Raw genomic sequence first — 21,449 nt, 5'->3', positions numbered from 1 at the left:
CACTGAAGGACCAAGTGCCAGGGCAGGCGGGCGCGTCATCCCTTAAGGGGCCTGGCCAATTCTAAAGAGGCGCGTCGAAATTCTAAAGTTCTAAATGGGGGCGCGTCGCGACCATGACGTCGAAGCCGCTTCTGCTTCCGGATTGGTTGCCTGTAAAGGGAGCAGGCGGGGCCAGAACGCTGCCGGGGCGGAAGCGGCATTTTTCAAAAATAGAACGGTTTGGGAGGGGAGGGAGAGGAAGGGGGCACGGGGTTCTGGCATCCCGCTTCCGGTTGGGGAAGAGTTTTGCTCGGGGCGGGCCGGAAGGAGAGACGAGGCCTGAAGCGGTTGCCGTGGCAACAGACGCCACCCGTCGCGGCGGGCGTCCGTGAGGGCAGGTACGCGGGTGGGGACGGAGGGAGTTGCTATGACAACGGCGGAGGCAGTTTTCCGGGATGCTGTGGGGAGAAGCGGAGGGGCGCAAAACGTCCTGCAAGGAGCCTCGGTCCCCGGGGGAAGTTCTGGTAACGCGATTTCCTTGGAGGTGGGAAGTGCTTAAAGCTTCTTTTTCTTCTTCTTTTTTTAAAAAGAAAAGTTAAAGCAGTTTTGTATATACAAATGCTGGAAACATAGGCTTAACCCTGGTAGACATAAGGACCCTGTTTTAGTTCCATTCTGTGGAAAAGCTCCTAGTGTTGATGAAGGAAGCAGGAGTAAGCTAAGGTGCCTTTCCCCCTCCCATTTTCGTCTTTCTCGTGATCTAGCTACCGGTAGTTGTCAATCCCGAGCAGCAGAAAGCCTTACCTCTAAGGTTGCCTGTCACCACGAAAAACTCTTGGGAACTTTTTGCGGGAGAAGAAATCAACTCCTTTTTTGTGTTTTGATATTTTACAGAGAGAGGAAGCCAAACAAACATGTAAAAAGCAGGATTCTATATAAGAAGGTTTAAGCATAAGTGTGCACGAATTGAGGTTATTAAAAGTAATAGGTTTTTTTTTTGTTTAAGGTAGCAAGATTACCTTGTCTCTTAGGGAGAGTTGTCCACTTCTTGTGCTTGCTCCTATAAGCTCTTCCTTTAACAGCAGTTTGATCTTCAGTAAGGATCAGGTGATCTCGACCCCACATTGCTTAGTGATAGTTAAATCTATATAAATGTAAAAAGGGCATGTGGCAGGGCCAGCTAGTTGTTTATAAACTTATAAACAATTGCCTATAAATTGCTTACCGTAAATGACAATCTGGAGAAGCTTCTCCAGTTGATTTTTTGAAGATCAAAACTCTGTTAAAGAAACACAAGCTGGGCTAGGCTGGGGTTCATGCCAGTTGGTGACCCCAGTTGAGGGATGCAGAATGCATGGCCTTCTAGACCGTTTTAGGCACATCCAATACCGGTATATGCATGACTGCACAGTCATGCATCGCGCCAAAGATGGAAGTGACCAGAAAACGTCACAAAAGGGGCATTACCAACTCATTACCAAGCTTAAAACCATGGAGAGACCTGGTCTGAATAAGGACATTGGATTCTTAACTCATTATACATGATAAAGCTTTCTTTAGCACCTCACCCCTTGCTTTTTCCTGCAAGACCAATTGCAGTCATTAACAGTCGTTAACAGTCTTCAACAGGTTTACTACTCCTATCAGCCAATCACCCATTCCCACCACCCTTCTGAGTAATACCCCTCCCCACCCTCTGACTATACATAAGGGTCTGGTGACTTCTGTTTCAGTGTATCTGAAGAAGTGTGCATGCACATGAAAGCTCATACCTATGACAAACTTAGTTGGTCTCTAAGGTGCCATAGCTGTCAAGTTTTTCCTTTTCTCGCGAGGAAGCCTATTCAGCATAATGGAATTTCCCTTAAAAAGGGGAGAACTTGGCAGCTATGTAAGGTGCTACTGGAAGGATTTTTTAAAATTTTGTTTTGACTACATCAGACCAACACGGCTACCTACCTGTAACAAAAGGGGCAGGGCAGGGATGGAATGGGTTGTTTGCAGGCTTTTTGAATGGGTGACCTGGGATGTGACACACACACACACCCCATGCAAATGGGGAGTTGCATGTATAAAACTGCCATGGTCTCTGGGTTTGGTGGTAGTTGAAAGTCCAACAACATACAGAGGGCCACAGGTCTATCTCCCCTTCCCTATTTGAACATTTTAAGTTTGACTTGGTAGTGGTGTGTTAGTGCAACTAGAAGCTGATCTTGAGCCCAATCTTGTATTTCAACAGAGACTCCTTCCAGATGTCCCTGATTTGAAGTTACTCTGCTGCTGAGATGCTACCTTCCAAGAAGCAGCAGCAGCAGCAGCATCCCTGGAGATCTACTGAGGAAAAAGTGAGGCCTCAGTCAGCAGCAGTGAACTGGAACGTGTTAGCAGAGAGGACGCAGCGTGTGGTGGCTGTTGGGGCTTGGGTGGAGAGTGCCCAAGATGATGCAGAGCAAAACGAGAACACAGTTTTTGTAAGTACTAAGAAAGGACACCCCATATGCTACAGTATTTTTGAACGCTCCAAAACATCATTTTCTGAAATATGATATTTTCTACTGAGCTGGATCGGTAGTCCATCTAGCCCAATGCTGTCTTCTCCAGCTGGCAAACTCTCTAGAGCTGGTGGTGGGGGTGTTGAATGAGGAACTACAGAATGTCAGGATTGTATTTGCTATCTGAGAATGTTAACAAAGCCTCATATTTGTAATGTAATTTGTAATGTCTGTGTGTATGTGTGTTTGTTTGTTTGTTTTAAAAAATATTTTCTTGAAATCTAGGTTATATAATTATGTTACAAACCCAGCTTCTATTCTTGCATAACTTGTGTATCCTATGTTGTTGGTGATATGCCATTCTCTTTCTGAATAACTTTCTTAAAACCAGAGGCAGGCATATTTGAGTCTTGGGTGATCTTGGTCTCCCTTTAAAGACACATACACAAACAAAAACACACAAACCTTACTGTCTGTCAGTGGCCTGGTTTACATGTAATGCTAAGCCAAACTATTGCTTAGTATGAACAAGCGAGAGCAAAAATTGTGACTACTTCACTCTTTCCCTGGCCATGCTACCTGCAGCTAAGCCATAGATTGCCTTAGCATTAACATGGGATCTGGGCCAGTGTATTAATAGTTCCAAGCAAGACTGAATACTTGGGATCTAGTAACATTTAAGGAATACCTAATCTGTGCAAGGTGATGCTAAGACTGCATTTTTTGTTAAGAAGTGCATTGTGGGATCGGACCAATTTCTATCTAGTTCAGCATTATTTGCAAGAATCCCACCAACTAGATGCTCTACGCAAAATTGGCTAATGTTTCACGGATGAACTTGAGTTTACCTTCCACCCACTCTTGGTTTCAACAATCTTCAATCTTCTTTAGGCTGCAGCAGCTCAAATTGAAGAAGCATACAAAGAACAAAGAAAAGAAAAAGAGAGGCTTCTGAAACGCTTTCAAGAGGAGGTGAAGCACAGGGTGAACCAGCACATCAAGATGAGGAGAAAACACCAGCTTCAGAAGTCCTATGAAGCAGTAAGACAGTGTCTCCTAATATCTGCTTCTTTTGTTAACTACACATGTAGACTCTTTCCTTGCAAGTAACATTGTTTTATAAGTAGAAGCCTATGTGCAATGGAAAATATTATCAATTTGGTTTTAGGATTTGTGGTGATAACTTGCATCGTGATGTTCCAAGCTGTAGAGTTCCATTAATCTAGGACCTATGGCCCCTGACATCAGGGGAGTGCAACCTTTTCCCCTGTCAAGGACCATGTTCCCTCAGGTGTCATCTATCGAGGGCTGCATGGCATTGCTGATGAGAGGAGCCAGAAACAAAAGTGTTCTGGATTAAATAATCCAGAAGAAAGACTACCCTGAATGGAATCATTCCTAAATGAGCACAAGGAGGATATTTATAAAAGTACAGCAAACTAATACAGCTACTGGTCAGGAAAGCAAGTAGAAGTAATTTCTTTCTGGCTTCCGGACAATTTTTTTCTTCACCAAGCCATGTAGTCAGTACAAAGTTAAATATAAATGACTTATGGAAAATAAATAAAATAAAGTGCTGTCCTTCCAAATTGTTCCAAAACAACATAGGAAGAGGTGGAAAACATTGTTAAAGGTCGGGAAAATTACCGATAGGAGCAAACAGGAAGGAAGGGATTTTTATGGCATGAAATAATGGGACTGCTTCGGTGGGTATTAGAGACCACATAAAAAGAGTTTGGGGGGCACAGGTTGCCCCTTTGCAGACCTGCTTAGCTTCAGCATTTTTGCGGCTTCATTTGCCTTCAGACCACACCTTGGAACATCTCTCAAATATGCTCACTTCTGTTTTCCCATTTTACTTTATCACCAGATAGGAAAATAACAATTTGATATCGGTGTTAGAATCACTAGAATACACTGTAAATAAGAAAAGATAAAGAGGTATGACCTCTGAGGTCAGTTTTATCAATCCAAACCCTTTAAATGACTATCATTGCTTATAACAAAGTAGGCTAGGATGTACTGTATCTATCGTCTTCTTATTACTCTGTTGTTCTTTACCTTTTTCTTCTGTAGGCTCTTAAAGAAAGCTCTGTTGTGATAGGGTTTTCAGATTCTGCATTACAATTGACCCCCAAGAAAAGCACGTGTCTGTACAGACATAACACCGATTCTGCTATCTGTAGTTCTGGTAATAAAATCAACTCTGTTCAGCAGCCTGATTACGAGGCGGACTTGGAAGAAAAGGTGCTAGATGTTCAGTTTTCAGAGCATGCTAAAACTGTGAGTGTTTTCTCTCTGTAGCAACCTTTTGCTCTGTTGAGTTTTGTGGGCATTTTAAGTTTAAGTCTCATTGGCATATGATGCCTCAGTCCTTAAGTATCTTAAGTATCCAATAAATAGTCAGCAAATGTTTTTTTACTAATGCAAAACTGATATATACACAACTTTTATTTGCACCTGGATAATAATAATAATTAATAATTAATTAATTAATTTTATTATTTATACAATGTCAATCTGGCTGGATTTCCCCAGCCACTCTGAGCGGTTTACAACATATCTAAAAACATAATAAAAACATCAGTCCTTAAAAATACCATGTTTGTTCTGACTTTTGCCCAAAATGTGAGATAAATGCAGAAATATTTGTATTGCTCAGGGAAGGCAATTCATACTTGCTACAGACACATGAAGTACAGGATCTTGGCTTTTGTGGCTATAGGCGACATGATTGAAAACATTCAAAATGAAATGCAAGTTCTGGTAGAGATAACCCCAAGCAGAGATTCACCCCAAGCAGAGATTCACATGCGTACATACTGTGCTACTTACTCTTTGTGTGTGTATTGACCTGCTGATGAGCACATTTACACGAGTCAATACATATTGTGTAACACTTATAATGCCCCATGAGAAGAAAGCCTTATCAGTGCTTTCATAGCATGTTATTGGGGCTCTGCAGTTCATTGCAAGACAAAGATCCATTAGGGAGTAGAACATGGGGCCCTTGGTTGCAGACTTTAATACTTGTAGCATGCTGCTCAGAGAGGCCTGTTTGAGTCTGTTCCAGAATTATTTTAATGCTCTGTCCCCCATCCACCATTTTTTGCACAGACCTTCCAAGCTGCACAGCAAGCTCAAATCTGCAAGTACATATTTTCTATCTAGCTCTTCTTGACTTAACAAAACAAAATACTAAATATTCATTAGGCTGTTGAAAAAACGAAAAGCACTTCCAGAAATCAATACTTTCTATTAGTAGGCCACCTATTTTTGAATAAGATAAAAATAAAAGAGCAGATAAAAATAAAAGAGCAGTCAGATAAAAATAAAAGAGCCTGCTTATAATTCTCGATTATGTGAGTAGTATTTTATATATTTTCTGTTTCATAGGTAAGAAAAACTGTGCAACAGGTCCGTCGCAGGCTGGCTTCCCGGAAATCTGTGTCAGAAAGTGATCCTGCTCCAGAACTTCCAGGAGGTGCTTGGGAGAGCCGTCCAAGCATACAGGTGACAACTGGAGAAAATACTCTCTATTTTGGTACATTTTGCAATATCGTCTTGCAATAACCTGCTTGGCTAGCTCTGAAGCATGATTGAGGCTGTAGTCCAGTGATGGGCAACCTTTTGAGCTTGGTGTGTCAAAATTCGCCAAAAAACCAAGCATAACTTGGGTGGTGTGTCACTTTGAGACAAAAACCATAATTTTGCGATATTTATAGTTTAAATACGGTACCAAAAATGTATAATTGTAATATATAACTGTATTTAATAAACCAAAAACTAATTATTTAAACAAAACAAAACAAAAACCCCTTATTTATCACAAAGTACCCAGAGTTGTTGAGCTTTTTTGGGGGAGCTGCTGACCAAAGTTTTGGAGGTTTTTTGGGGGGTGCAACAGTTGCTTTGCTTGTTTTGGGGGGGTGCCCCAAAGCTGCTGTGCTTTTGGGGGGGGAAGAGAACAGAAATAAATGATGAATAATACCTTCGCTGGAACTAGCACGCAGCACCGACATAGTCTGCCAAAGCGCCAAAAAACCCAGCACAGAACGGGTTAAAAAACGAACGCTGTTACACCCAATCATAGTCTGCCAAAGCGCCAGAAAAAACAGCAGAGAAAGGGTTAAAAACCAATCTCTGGCTACCAGCAACAACAACAAAAAAAGGATCCGGGTTTTAACAGTGGAGACAAGCTGTAGTGGAGACAAGCTCTAGCGGAGACAAGCTGTAGGAGGAGCAGGAGAACAAATGGGGGGAGAGACAACAACAGCGTGAATGGGCCGATGGGGCGCGTGCCAGCAGTGAGGGCTCTGTGTGTCACGTCTGACACGCGTGTCATAGGTTCGCCATCACTGCTGTGGTCCTTTATACAATTACCTGGGAGTAATTGTAAATAGACAAGTATAGGTAATCTCTGAGTTTCAACTTACCAGTTTTATTTTCAGTTCCTGCTCTGTGCTTCTGGGTTCTCTGCCATGCTAATCTTCTCCAGTGCCCTCAGACATACAAACAGAGGAAGCTGATTTTGTGATAAATGAAGAATGAGTTGGATTCTACCACTTCTGAATCTTTAGCATAACTATGCATTAAGATAATAGGGCCAGTATTCCTAAAGCTGGCATTGGCAACGTTTCCCGGTCGTGGGCCGGATGATTCCCACGGACAATTGTCTGTGGGCTGGACATTCACCGGACATGTGCAGAAGCGATTTCTGGTGCCGTGCTGCCCATGTCCAGGGCTCCGGAAATCACTTCTGCACATGTCCGGAAGCCAAAAATCGTGTCTGGGCATGCACAGAAGTGATTTCCGGCACCACTCGGTGAGTCCCCCACGCCGCGCTGCGCCGGTTTAGCGCAGCACGTGGAGGACTTGCCAAGCGCGTGGCTCGGTGACCGGGCAGCTCATGGGCCGGTTAAACGGCCTTCATGGGCTGCAATCTGGCCCATGGGCTGGACGTTGCCGACCTATGTGCTAAAGCCTTATGTAGCTTTCCTAACACTAATCAGCTTTCTGTTTAAAAACATAATTGTTCATAATCTCAAAGTAATACCAGCCCAGAGGACAACGAGTGCGAGTTTTCATTCAGACCAAGAGATGTATTTAAAGTTTGCTATTGGGTGACTTTAGCTAGGTGAGTTCAGACAGTCCACTTAATGTGATACCAAATGTGTGTTTAGCCTTATCTCCTATTAGGTAATTGCCTGAAGTGATGAGAACATGATCTTATGATAGCTTATCTAGCTGTTTACAACATCAAGCAATCAGGTGAAAGTTGTAGCTCTTATGTGGGAAACTTGCCCTGTTAAGAGTGATGTTTTGCCATTTTTGAAAATGTCTGTGTGGCAGTGGCATGACCCAACTTAGGCCCTGCCAAATCCCTATGAAACAGAAGGGAAATTCATCTGTGATTTAAGGCACAGCATGGACGAAAAAGGTGAACTAAACCCTTCCTCCATATATTTTTTTTCCAGCAAGCAGGTTTTTTAATGGCAGATTTCTCCTGTAGCATTATTCCCCCTTCAAAGTTCAGCTGGGGTGGGGTGGGGGGACTTTGTTCTCTTAAGACTGTTTTGCCCGGGGATTTTTGGAGGCGGGGCAAATGATTTACCTGTTCCTGACACATGGATCTGCCAATATCCCGGTCCAGTTCACATACCACATTAAACAAAACAAGCCAGTCTGGCTTGTTGGGTCATCTGAATTGGAATTAATGGTTGATTTCCTTGGACTCTAGCTTGCTTCGTCTGTGGCACAGCAGGAGCAGGGGAGAGTACTATAGGAATGTTTTGAGTATGCTGCTTGCTCAATACACACTATGGTTTAATGTGACATGTGAACCAGGCTACTGTGTCTCAAGACTGGGGCAGGATTTCAGAAGAGGAAACCATCTCCCCTGTTTGGTTTGTGTGTTTATTTTGAATATTACATGTACCAATTTTCAAATAAAAATAAAAACTCTCGGAAGTGGGTAAAGGTAAAGGTACCCCTGACCATTAGGTCCAGTCGCGGACGACTCTGGGGTTGCGCGCTCATCTCGCTCTGTAGGCCAAGGGAGCCAGTGTTTTGTCCGCAGACAGCTTCCGGGTCATGTGGCCAGCATGACTAAGCTGCTTCTGGCGAACCAGAGCAGTGCACGGAAACGACGTTTACCTTCCCGTTGGAGCGGTACCTATTTATCTACTTGCACTTTTATCTGCTTTCGAACTGCTAGGTTGGCAGGAGCTGGGACCGAGCAATCCCTGTTGTGGGGATTCGAACCACCGTCCTTCTGATCGGCAAGCCCTAGGCTCTGTGGTTTAGACCACAGCACCACCCGTGTCCCTGCCCTTAAGTGGCTAATGCAGTGCAAAATGACTTGCACGTTTCAGTACAGCTATTCAGTCTCAGCAGGCTCATGTAACAGGCTTTTGAAATAATGTCTTCAATTTTGTTTAGAAGCCAGCATCTCCCAAGACAATTCCAGGCAATGCAGAAGAGGGTGACAGGGACGAGTTTCTTCTTGTGGGACACCACGACCTTCCAGCTGAACTTCGAGAGCAGGAACAAGGACAGCGGAACAAAGACTCATACTATACAGTAGAGAATGTTAGATTTCTCCAATACCAGTCTTGCAGCTGATGTTAGCTGTACTAGTTCTGTGTTCAGCAGAGACACTTGCTTCAGGAGAATATTGCCCTTGCTGTTCTCCTATTTCCTTGTGTGAGAGGCTGTGACATTGAAGGAGAGGAAGACAATTAAACTCTTCTCATGGCTTGCATGATACTTCCTATGTCTTCCTAGCTGCAAACAGATGCTTGCTTTCCTATAGTTTGCTAGACTAATTTTGAACCGCTCTTTATTGCAGGGATGAGGATGAGCATGGCTTGGATGAGCATGGCATGGCTTGTGGAAAGGGATGCTGGGGGGGGGGTTGGAGTCCAACAATGTCTGGAGGACACAAGTTTCTCACCCCTGCTTTATAGGACAGTCTTAACAATAAAGACCCTGGAATATTGGGTTGGGTATATACTGTGGGATGTATTATTACTAGAGCAGTCAAGTACAACATTTTCTTGCTGCCTAGAATAGACACACAGGAATGTGGCTCCAGACAGGGAGGACTTCCTGTCATACCTGCTCTGGAGCTTCTTCCCCCTGTGTGTGACCAGGTAGATAGGCGTGACCCTACCTGACCAGCTAAAAGGGCTGGCCATGCAACCATTTCTCTCTCTTGGACTCTTACTTTCTTGGACTCTCAGCCAGTGCATGGCTCAACCTTCCCATAGGATGGAGCCCACAAGCCGAAAGTCTGAGATGTAGCTCAGACTTCTTTTCACTGTAACCACAAGATAAAGCCTGCCTTCAGATTACTGCTGTGAGCTGAATGTGAGCAAAACTTTATTCTTTCAAAGAAGACTGTGTTGTGTTATTATTATTATTTTAAGAGGGAAATAAAGGGGAAACTTAACAGGAACAATCCAGACTGGACAAGCCAGACTAAATTGCTTAATTAAAGGATTCTAACAAATCATCAACTTGCTTCCAGTAAGTTACAAAGGGAATGTGCTCTGCTGTTTACTCACTAGCATGAGTGAGGAGGGATAATATCAAAACAATATATCCTCTCTCACCTTCCTTAACATTCCTACATCTACTTGATCCATTGCAATGGTTCTTTAAACATTTACAGCCTAAAGTATGTTTATTATATAAATGCCCCATTCTCTTATGGGTTTCTCATAAAATGGACCAATAAGATTAATGCCTGCTTCCAGACTACTTACTGGACTCAAATAAACCTAAAATATTGCACACCAGAAGTTTAGAATGTTACATCAAACATGGGATATGTTTCCCCCCAAAGCTGAACAGTTTAAAGTCCCATTGACATCCATGAGAAAATTAAGCAGATGCATGAACCTTTTCAGTGAACAGCAGCTTTGCTGTGGCTGGATCATGTCCATTGCTGGGTTTTATATCAATATCTAACTATATAAATACAAAGTCTAAGAGAGGAGAAGGGCTATATGTTAAAACTTCAGAGGAAGCCTTTTATAATGATGTATGTCAAAAGGTGAGAAGTTAGCTACTTGCTCTGATTTCCTTGCAGGTTAATAATGAGATACTGAAAAGTACCTATCCCACAGTTGGCAATGAACCTCGAGATGCCATGGTACTCTGGTCTGGAACAGAGAAAGAAGAATCAAAGAAGCAGGTATACAGTCTTGTATTAATTTACCTTGCAAATGAATTTTCATGAGGAAACAATGCAAGGCTGTGGTGACAGCAGTTGTGATCCTCTGTCTCTGCTTACCTTTTAAGGGACATTGGACTGAGAGTCAGTGTGTGTGCGAGCACACACACACACACACACACACACACACACACACACACGTGTCATCATTATAAAAATATGACTGCCACTGGTTATAGCTGGGCAGAGGAATCCAGCTCCCCAATTTACTGTACTGGGAGGAGATGGAGGTATCCCTCTGCTTGCCGCCTTCAGCAGGGGAGTTCTATTGATGGCAGGGGAGAGTCCCATTGCACCCGCCCCATTTTGCTGGAGTAGCAAGCGGAAACCACTTGTTTTGGGGGAGGTGAGGGAGCAGACCTGGGCCAACACAAGTTTTGCTGGATTCAGAAATGTCCCAGCTGCTCTCAGGTGATGGTAGACAGCCCAATCTGTGCTTCTTTGCTGCACCAGCCTGAGAACTGGCTTAGCAAAGAGACATTCCTTCCTTCCTTCCTTCCTTCCTTTCCTCTTCCTCCCCCAGCCTTCCTATGGGCTTTGGGTGATGATGTGGCTATGCTGCTTCATTAAGCCCTGCTGCCACATCCTAAATTACTGGGACTTAGGCCTAGGATGGTGCTAAACAGCTGTAAGTAAGGGGAAAGGGATGGGCAAGGACAGTTCACACTTCTGCTATTTTCTAGCAGCTGGTTAGCGGACAAATGGTAAACTTTCCTAACTGGATTCACTATAATAAATCTCTAGTGCTGCCAGAATTCAAACATGGAGTTGCTTAAGTGCTGCCTCCTGTACTTAACGTACCAAAACCTTTTAAAATGCAGTTTTGGTACTACCTCTTTTATAAAAACATCTCCAGAGCAGGCAATATAAATAAACAGAGATGCATTTCTGGTTTGGGACTTCGAATGAGATATGAGTGACTGGCAGAGTGTGAGTTCTTTAAAACCCAAGGGTAAACTTGAGAATAAACCAGGCATTAGAATTTTCCACTTTCATAAATAAGGAGTCACAGCAAAATACAGAGTTGTGATTTAAATGCTGGCCAGCAGAGGGAAACCTGGTTCAGGAGGTCTTTGTGTCTTGTAACTGAACCACTTCAATAAATTGTAATACCATGACTGTAGTTGCAGAATGCTGCCACTTTATTGAGCTCTGTAAATACACTTGTGGGGACAAGCACCAAAAAAATTCTTATTAAACAATAAGAGTATGTAGTATGTTAGATTTTGTACAGGAAGAGCCCTGGCAGCCGCTTCTATAGATAAGCATTTTGCACTTTCAAGATCCTGGGGTATTTGCAACATGTACTCTTAAATGCTAGATTATTTAATCCAGAAAAAGTGAATCCCTACTTTCTGGAATCTCAGTTTTGTTTGTTAAAGTAATGATAAAGTACCCGATGCTTCCTTGTCACTGCAAAAATGAAGGAACAAACACAGATGGGCAGTCTAGTAGATGTGACTCGAAAGCACAAAGAGAAAAGCAGGACACTGTGAAAATAAGTGCATTAAAAAAACAAAATTCTTCACTGTTGTAAAGGTTCTGTGAGTAGACGGAATAGCTACTGACGGAGAGAATTCAGGCAGAGAGGCAGCTAAATGGCAGTGAGTCCAAGCCTCTCTCTTTGTTGCAGCCAGGTGGAATGGTTGCTAATAGTTCTCTGTATAGCATCTGGAGCATGGTAAGTGTGCCGTGTCCGCTACTGCTCTAAAATGCGTCTTTTTTTCCTATAGCGCCAAGGCCAGTACCTGAGATACAGGCGCCTCTTCATGGATATTGAAAGAGAACAAGTAAAGGAGCAGCAAAGGCAGAAGGAGTGGCAGAGGAAAATGGAGAAGTACGTGTTCCACACATGACCATCTTTTTGCTCTCAGTTTATTAGGGCCGTATCATGGCAGCCATGGAGTCACTGAAAACCGTAAACACATTTTTGCTGTTAAGATAAAAAGGGAGAAATTGCCAAACGATAAAATAATTTTTATAATTAATTAGAGCCTCTTCAGCATAACATCAAATGCATCCAGGTGGATTCCTTCAGTCTCCTCATAGTACAGAGATCACCCAAGGAAAATGCACCTTGAGCCAGCTGTGTTTTCGATAACACGTGAAGAATCTTGTACTTCCATGGCGGATTTGTGCATATTTGTTTCAGTTTACTAGCTGGGTGGGGAGGAGTTAGTTATCTTTTTATAATTATTTAGGATAAGGTTGGCCTGCCAATACTCCCATGGCTTTTATAGATGAAAATTTTACTATGATGCAGTAAAGTTTGTTTAAATATTGAATATTAAGGAAATTGCTGCAGGGGGAAGAGAAGTGTCAAATGAGATTATTTTCCTCCAGCAGCATGACTTTGTTAAGTAAATGTTTTTACGTTCTTGTGCCTTTCCTCTCTATTTGAATAGCTTTGATTTAGCGAGTTGGCAGCAGTTGCAACAAATCTGTATTGCGCACTGTATTGCTCATTCAGACAAAGGTCCATATAGTTCAGCCTGCTGTTTTCAGTCACCATCCAGGTGTGTCTGGGAAGTCCACAAGGGGGGCATTAGGCCTCATCCACTTGTCCACAGTATACTGCTTCTGAATGTGGAAGTTCCATTTAGCACTTATGGCTAATAACTGCTTTGATGGAGCTTTTAAAGCAGTTTATAATTTAAAGTGAGTAAAAAAGTAGCAGCTCATATACAGAACACACTGCTATGGGAGATTACATTGGCTCCCTGTTTGCCAGTAATCCAGCTTGTTGGAAAATGTTTGTTTTTCAGTCACCTTTGGGGTTCCCCCCCCCCCCCGATCCTTGATTTTTTATTTTTTGGCATAGGTTTTTTGATGGTTATTTGTCACTGGGGATTTATTGAAGATATGCATAATATAAATGTTATTTATGAATTAAACAAATAATTTGTTTAAAAATCGACTTGTGCAGATTTATTAATATTACTTGATTATTGCTCTTTCTTAGGATTCAAAAACATCACTATAAGGTTAGGCCAGAGTTTCCCAAACGTAGGTCTCTCGCTGTTTTTGGACTACAACTAACATCATCCATAGCTAGCAGGACCAGTGGCCGGGGATGGTGGGAATTGTAGTCTAAAAACAGCTAGAGACCCAAGTTTGGGAAACCCTGGGTTAGACCAATAGTATTCCTATTTTGTAGATGCTCTTTCCTAAGACCACCTAATGAGTTCATGGCTAAGTTTTGAAGCAAGGACTTGGTCGCTCCTGGATGCTACCATACATGGCCCATGTTTTTGCTCTGGAGTACACCTAGTAGAGGTTGAATGTAGACAGGCAAAGTAAGAAGATGGTAGTAACATGTAATGTGTCATGCAGCTCACAGTACAGAAACACATTAGGGACTGTTAATTTTTTAGAGTTTACCAAGCCTGGACCATGCTGGAGCCAAAGGAAAGTTTGGTTGAATTTTAACCAGTGCTTACCATCTTAAAATTACTGTATTCCACACAGGAATGTAACAGCAGAAGTGAGAATGTTGTTCTAATTCAAGCATCCCCAAACTCGGCCCTCCAGATGTTTTGGGACTACAACTCCCATCATCCCTAGCTAACAGGACCAGTGATCTAGCTAACAGGACCAGTCCCAAAACATATGCAGGGCCGAGTTTGGGGATGCCTGTTCTAAATCTTATGCCTGCACTTTTTGCATGTGATCTTGTGAAAGAATAAATAGAATTACACTTCTTGCCCATAGAATAAAGAAGGAAAAAGAACTTCGACGCCATGCAGAGGAACAGAGGATGCAGGAGAAGCAAAGGGTGCAAGAGAGGCACTATGACAATGAACCGAGGATACAGGAGACATACCAGGCAGGGGAACTGAAGATACAAGAGAGGGCCTCCCAAGGAGATGCTAATGCCAAAGGGAAAGCTTATGAAAAACTGGAACATCTTAAACTGGGAGATATGCTGGAGAAGAAAAAGGTAGCGGAAAGGCAACAGAGAAATAAAGAATATTCTAGGTGAGCTGAAATATTCGAGGGGGGCTTTGTTTCTCTTCCTAAAATCCCAGCTGCAGCAACAGAGAGCACGTTCTACAGACCAAATGCCCATCTAGTTCTCTTTTTAGCATCTCTTTTTCCGCAATGGCAAACCAACGCAGTGTGCTGACAAGAGCCCTTCCCCTCCCTTGTTTTGTCCCCAGCAGCCATATTCAGAGGGAGGACATACTGGCAAAGATAGCTGAACTCCAGTAGACCCCAGGTGTTCCTGAGAGCTAGGTACTATGTGGTCAGTCAGCCTGCAACATCAGCCAACATCCCTGCAAGTCATAAGAGGAATTGCAGCAGCTCTTGGCAGCCAGCAAAGCCACTGCAACGGCTGCAGCCAAACGCAGCCAACCACCAAAGTTAGTGGTGGTTACAGGGCTATGTGGCCATGTGGGTCAATGCAGTGTTCAAGGACTGCAATGAACCCAGGTGCCTGCTCCCCATATTCGTTTGGGCAACCTAATCGCAAGGCCTAATAATTGGCCAGTCCGTAAGGCCATCAGTCACCAACACACACAAAACACCCCTTTGGGAGGTTAGGCTGCCCTCATCCCTGAATACCCTTAGGCAGGCTGTGAAAGCATTTTTATTACAGCTCTTCATTAAAGATTGGCCCTTTTTCTTTAATGCATCAATCCTGTTATTGTTTAAACTGGCTTTGCTTTGTGTTGGTAAACCACTTTGGGGGTTCCTTTTCAGGGCCAAAAGTTAGTTTCTATCTGTTTTTAGTAGACAAAAGTAAGAGTGTTTTTGTGTGTGTTTTGTTTCAGATATGTAGAAGCATTACGAGCCCAGATGCGAGAGAAGATCAAAAAGTATAATATCAGCTTGCCTCTGCTGTGCTTCTGTGGGACGGATTTCTGGGACTCTCATCCTGATAGCTGCGCCAACAATTGTGTGTTCTACAAAAATCACAAAGGTACAAGGTTTTCTGACATTCTTTATTACTGGCGTCTGTTGCTCCTCCCAGCAGCTGTTTAGCATTCCTCATGTGGAAGAGGATACCAGCGTATTTTGAAACACCTAGTACCTAGCAGAGTAGGTTGCAGTCTCATGAAAGACAGAAATGCCAGTGGATTTTTAACCAGATACCAACTGGAATTTATTCTGAATGACTTTGCTTAAACATCCATCCCATGGCATTTTCTTTTCAACTATCCTTTTCTCTTCATAGTTTCCATATAGGGAATACTTTGGGGTATTCCATTAGCCCTGCTCAAGCTACAGAACATCTTAGTTCTGTGAGTAGAAGGGCTTTGAGACTAGGCTGCAGCTGCTGGTAAGCAACTAATGTTGCCATTCAAATTGTTTTTACTAGTAAGCCTGTGGTTGGATATATACAGTGGTACTTCGGTTTTCCAACATCTCCATTGACAAATGTTTCGGGTTTTGCACACCATAAACCCGGAAGTAAATGCTTCGGTTTTCAAACACTTTTTTTGAAGTCGAACATGCCACGCGGCTTCTGTATTGAGTTTTCTGTAAATTGATGCTTTGGTTTTTGAACGTTTCGGAGCTCGAAAGGTCTTCCGGAATGGATTATGTTTGAAAACCGAGGTACCACTGTACTGGATCCACAAATATGCATTCTAAGCCAAGACTCTTCTACCAAGGTTGCAATGTAGCAAGCACTTGTGTATGCCTTTTAGCTTGTTCTGAAACTTTAAACTATTTCCCCAAACTGTTGTCTTCCTAGCAGCTGCATCTCTGAGCGGTCATGCTAAAACCGTGCCTGCTGCTCAGTGGCGCTGCGGCAGTTCCCATGGATCCTGTGAATGTTCTTTACGTTGGGAAGCGCATCTTGGTCAAAAGCAAGGGGTTGTCTTCTTTGCTCAATTCCTGATTCAGCAAGTAGCTGTAGAACAATACCGATTCTGAGTTAACTGTATCCAAGTTAACAACATTTACATAAGAGCAGCCCTGGGGAATTAGAGCAAAGGTCCCTTTAGCATCCTGTTCTTGGCAGTGCCTAACAGCTGCATCGGTTTAACCACAAGCAGGATATGAAGGCCACAACACTTCTCCACGGTTGCCTGCTAGCGACTGGTATCTATCTAGTGGCATTTAGTATAGCCATTTTTTCAGACCTACCCTCCATGGACTTACCTAAAGCACTCAATAAGCCAGTGGTCACATCTTGTGGCAATGAACTCAAATTATGGATTGCATGGAAAAAATATTTCTGTAGGTACTGAATCAGTGTCCTATACTGTGGGAGAGGGTATAGAAGTTATCTACTGTCACACTACGTATAATTTTAGAAACCTCTTATCATGCTTTCTCCATCACCTCCTCCCCACCTCTTCTTTCTTTTTCCCAAGCTTATACCAAAAGCTAATTTTGTTCCATTATTTTTTTCAGCTTATGCTCAGGCTCTGCAATCTGTCATCTCATCTTGCAATGTTTTTGATGGGGGTTCAAACACAAGACTTGCTGTTCATACATTTGCTACCGTACATGCTCGTGCTAAGAATTCCTGAAAGAGGACTTCGGAATTGGTTCCACCCAACGCCCTGGCAGTTTAGTCAAGTTGTCTGCAAGTAGGTGTTTGGCATGCAAGTCTTGTTGCCTCCTGGAGTGTGGCCCAGGTCCGAATAAAAATAAATTGGAAAGGAGTTCTGCCCCAAGGTACTTCCTTTCCATTCTTGTGCCAATACTGGGTGTTTATCTCATCCTACAAGTTACTAATATGTCAAACACTAAAACCTCATGCATGGAACCTATAATGCGTGGAAAGAGGACTTGGATCAGCCAAACCCAGACCTGTATACGTACTTCTGCATACAAGCATATGCAAGGGTAACTTATTGCACTCCATGGTTCAAGCTTTGCTTTTGATGCTGAGTGAGAGGCTCTAAGGAGCAGCTGTATCTATTTTCTGTCCATTTTACAAGCCTCTTCTTTCTTGCTTTTTTTTTATATATAAAGAAAAACTCCTCCAGGCTTTCAGAATGCATATTGTGAAACTGCAATATGCAGAAAGTTTCCAAAAGAAGGTGATCATTCCCAAAGGATACTTGGTGCTGATAACGATGATGCTTAGCGGTGTTTAGATCTGATGAATAAAGAATTTCTGTAAATGTAAATTTTGTGAAAGTATGTGATTCAACATGTTTCTGAAGGTGCTGCTATACCAGATTTTCTATTTGAGTCCACGATTTAGAAACTAAGAGGGCAGGCAAGAGTCTTACAACTTCCTTTCCCTTTTTGATAATTTGAATCCCTATTTCGGGCATGGACACTTCTGGACGCATTCTGCTTCTCAAACTGTTCTAAGAAGCGAAACTTTGAAGTGAAGCCTTTAATTGTTGCTTGCAAAAAATATTGTTATGAGATGCCAGGTTGTTTTAATTCATTGCCTTCCCAGCTGTAAAGATTAGTATTTATAACAAGGAGCATTCTTTACCTTGCAGGATGATAGTACTCTGGTGTTGACCCAAAAATATTTCCATTCCCCCCCCCTTGGTGTCTACTATCGGCTGTCCCTTTCAGTCCCTTCTCTGCTGTGACACAACAACCACAAATGCAGTGATATGTGAGGAGTAGAGTGTGATTGTTGTTTGGGGGGGGTTGTAATTTTTCCATAATATGTGAATGACTAAGAATAGGGGTTTTTTCAGGTGCCATACAACCTGCTAGTCTACCCCCAGAATTAGAGTGTATGTGTTTGGTACCCCCTTGCAGTATGTCCAGTTTGAATTCCAGACTTGTTCTATTCAGTGTGGTAGTTAAGTGCCTCCCATAACTACTCTGAACACATCTACAATAGGTGTGTGGTGGTTGTCTTCGGGGGGGGACTTATTTGTTGTCAGCTGGTTGCAGAAAGACAGCCATTAGATTAGGTCATCGATTATGCTTTACAGAAGTAATGTATTTTAGAAAGATGGGTTTGTTTGTTTGTTTATATTGTCACTTGTATTTTATATTGTTATACTTTATAGTGTCATCTTGATCACAAAATCAAACTGCAGTGCCATTTTTCTAAACTTAAACTATGCCCATGATGTGGGTGAAGCCTAGACATGCAAGTAATAGCAGTAAATCTGTTTGGTTCAAACTATTACAATTCTCTTGCATCGTTACTTAGCCCTTTCCTTTTGGTATCTATGATCTGAGTTATCTTGGATAAGAAAGAAAATGGGTGAAAGATGGAACCTTCCATTTACTACATCTTTTTAATATTCTCATCAGTAATATGAAATAGATTGTGGTGTCTGAGACGGACCCAACCTGGCTGAGAGTTGCCGTGGCTGATGTGTTGGGGTCAGAAAAGAATATGAGTGTACAATCCTATGATTATGATTAAATGGTCGGAGCCTGGCCAACTTCGTCAACAGAGTGGGGGAAAGGAGATTTTGTAGTCCTGCAGATATTGGGACACATCAGCCCCAGCCAGCATCACCAAACTGCCAGGGATCTGGGCAATACAGTGGTCCCTCGACTTACGAAATTTCGAGTTACGAATGAAAAAAAATGGCCGCACGCTTACATTTTTTTCGACATCCGAAAGGAAAACCGTTGCGGTTTAGATGGGGTTTTCTCAACTTACGAATTTTTCCGTTTCCAATGCATTCCTATGGGAAACTGTTTTTTTCGACTTACAAACTTTTCGACCTACGAATGTGCATTCGGAACAGATTAAATTCGTAAGTTGAGGGACCACTGTATACTTCAACAGCATTTGGAAGACCACAGGTTCCCCGTTCCTGTTTTGCCTACGGCACTTCAGGATCTAGCTGAATCCAAAGTCTGGATTCAGATATGGCCATCCTTAACCTTGGCCCATGGTAAATACTTAGATTCTGGTCGAGTATTTCTTGATAGCTACGCTAAAGTGATAGGTATAGGAAAATCAAAGTTACCCTGAGGACACGGGGACCATGTCGGTTAAACCAGGTGAAGACTATCGGATAGATGTACTAAAAAGACGACATGGCACATAGGATGTACCTGCATAGCGCAATGAGCCCTCTAATAACCTGCACTGCCAGCAAATATGGGTTCATAAATGTTTAGGATTGAGGTATATGGAAAGTTCATGCTACAGGGTGTGGGATTTATTGCCCGAGCGTGGGTTTTTCCAAGAAATTAGCCTCTCCCCTGTCTCAACTTACCTGAGATAACTTTGCTGGGTGGGGCCTGTGTTTTTCTCCATCTGTGTAGATGTTCACGTGATTTGCACGTAGTTGACACTAGTAAAAGTTAGACCTTAAACTGCTGGTGAGAATTCTCCAATTCTGCAGCAAATCCAACAAAAAGGCCCATTTCTTCTACATTTGTTTTCTTTTTGGTGCGGAGGCGATGGTTTTGCACCCTACAGCTCTCGTTGGATCGTCCTCTGTGTCTGTTGCAACCAACCACAATAAAAGTGGTTCAGAGAAATGGCAAAAAGTGCTGGTGGGACCAATTTAGGTTTACGTTTTTGAAGTATTTGTAGATGGCGGCAGCTGCGACCAGCAGGGCATTTGCACAACTTATCCTAGTGATTTGACTTGCGGTGAATCTTGAAGGGCACAGATTTGACTATAATTGTGCATAATTCTAGTTACATCTAGATTGGAGTTCTGTTGCTTACTTTACTCCTGAAAAGTGTTCAGAAACCTCTGCCCTGTGAGCTCTGACCAAAGACAGAGGGCAGGGGTTTGGCACATGTTGTTTATATCTGTTTTTGTCCATTTCCAGGCCCAACTTAACCCCATTTTAAAGCTTTTCATCCAGTAGGAAGAGCTTGTCAAAACAATTCAATGTAGGTCCAACTCAATTTTCCCTTCCAGGAGTGCCAACTTGAATAAAATATTGTGGGGGCCCAAGTATGCCCCGCCCTGCATAATCGATCACATGATGTAGTACACACCATTTGAACAGGAATGCCCACCAGCTTTGTGGGGGGTGGCCCCCTCAAACATTTTTTGGGGGGGGCTGGAGCCCCCACAGCCCCATGGAGTTGGCTCCTATGTCCCCTTCCCCTTGTTACATTAAAATGTGTTTTCAAGTTAGCAAGCTGGTATATATTTTAAATATATATATATGCAGGAAACAGACAAAAGTATATATGGTAAACAGCTGCAGGAGGACATGAGCTGGGAACAAATAGAGTAGACTATTAAAACATTGGGGAGTGAATCATTCCAAGCCACAACTAGGGGACAGAAACTACAGTCGTACCTTGGATCCCGAACGCCCTGGAACTCGGACGTTTTGGCTCCCGAACGCCACAAACCCTGATTGTTCTTTGGGAACCCAAACATCCGATGGGGCTTCCGCAGCTTCTGATTGGCTGCAGGAGCTGTGATTTGGTTTTTGAACGTTTTGGAAGTCGAACAGACAGATTCCGTTCGACCTCCAAGGTCCAACTGTATTGCTATGAAACTCACATTACATTGGAAGCTGTTGAATTTGTCACAAAAAACCAAAGAAGTGTTCAGCTACTATAGAGCTTGGGGAAGCAAAGCATCTGCTTTGCATTCCGAAGGTCCCAGATTCAATCCTCAGCATCTCCAGGTCGGACTGGTAATACTTCTGAATGAAATCCAGGAGAGACAATACCAATCATTGCAGACAATACCGAACTGTCTGAACCCAGGCAGCTTCCTGTGATCTTAAAACTTCAGGGACCGTCTCTCAGACACATAAGTTTTGACATTCAAGCATATAGTACCACTGTTGTTTAATTTCCCTCTGCTACATCTGTAGGTCTGGGTTCTTATTTTGAAACAGTGAATTAAAAAGTTAAA

General features: G+C 42.8%; 1 protein-coding gene across 11 annotated transcripts; it reads left to right on the top strand.

Annotated features, from left to right (window-relative positions):
* Window positions 1-313: 313 nt before the first annotated feature.
* On the top strand, window positions 314-17,801 carry CCDC15 (coiled-coil domain containing 15). Of its 11 annotated transcripts, none has more exons than XM_088658230.1 (11): window positions 314-377; window positions 2,219-2,450; window positions 3,363-3,512; window positions 4,548-4,754; window positions 5,868-5,984; window positions 8,916-9,053; window positions 10,567-10,671; window positions 12,444-12,547; window positions 14,422-14,688; window positions 15,486-15,634; window positions 17,077-17,801. In XM_088658230.1, exons 2-11 carry the CDS (start codon window positions 2,265-2,267, stop codon window positions 17,193-17,195), a joined length of 1,542 nt encoding a protein of 513 aa, XP_088514356.1. In that variant the 5' UTR covers window positions 314-377; window positions 2,219-2,264; the 3' UTR covers window positions 17,196-17,801. The 11 variants fall into 11 exon arrangements, with proteins under 11 accessions (XP_088514356.1, XP_060139094.2, XP_034995976.3 ...); XM_060283111.2 differs by having other exon boundaries at window positions 8,913-9,053; XM_035140085.3 differs by having other exon boundaries at window positions 8,913-9,062.
* The last annotated feature ends 3,648 nt before the right edge of the window (window positions 17,802-21,449 follow it).

Source organism: Zootoca vivipara, chromosome 14 (genome assembly GCF_965207765.1).
Source record: "Zootoca vivipara chromosome 14, rZooViv2.hap1.1, whole genome shotgun sequence".
Classification (NCBI taxonomy): domain Eukaryota; kingdom Metazoa; phylum Chordata; class Lepidosauria; order Squamata; family Lacertidae; genus Zootoca; species Zootoca vivipara.
Note: the sequence above shows the minus strand (reverse complement) of the source record. Positions and strands in the feature narration are given on the sequence as shown.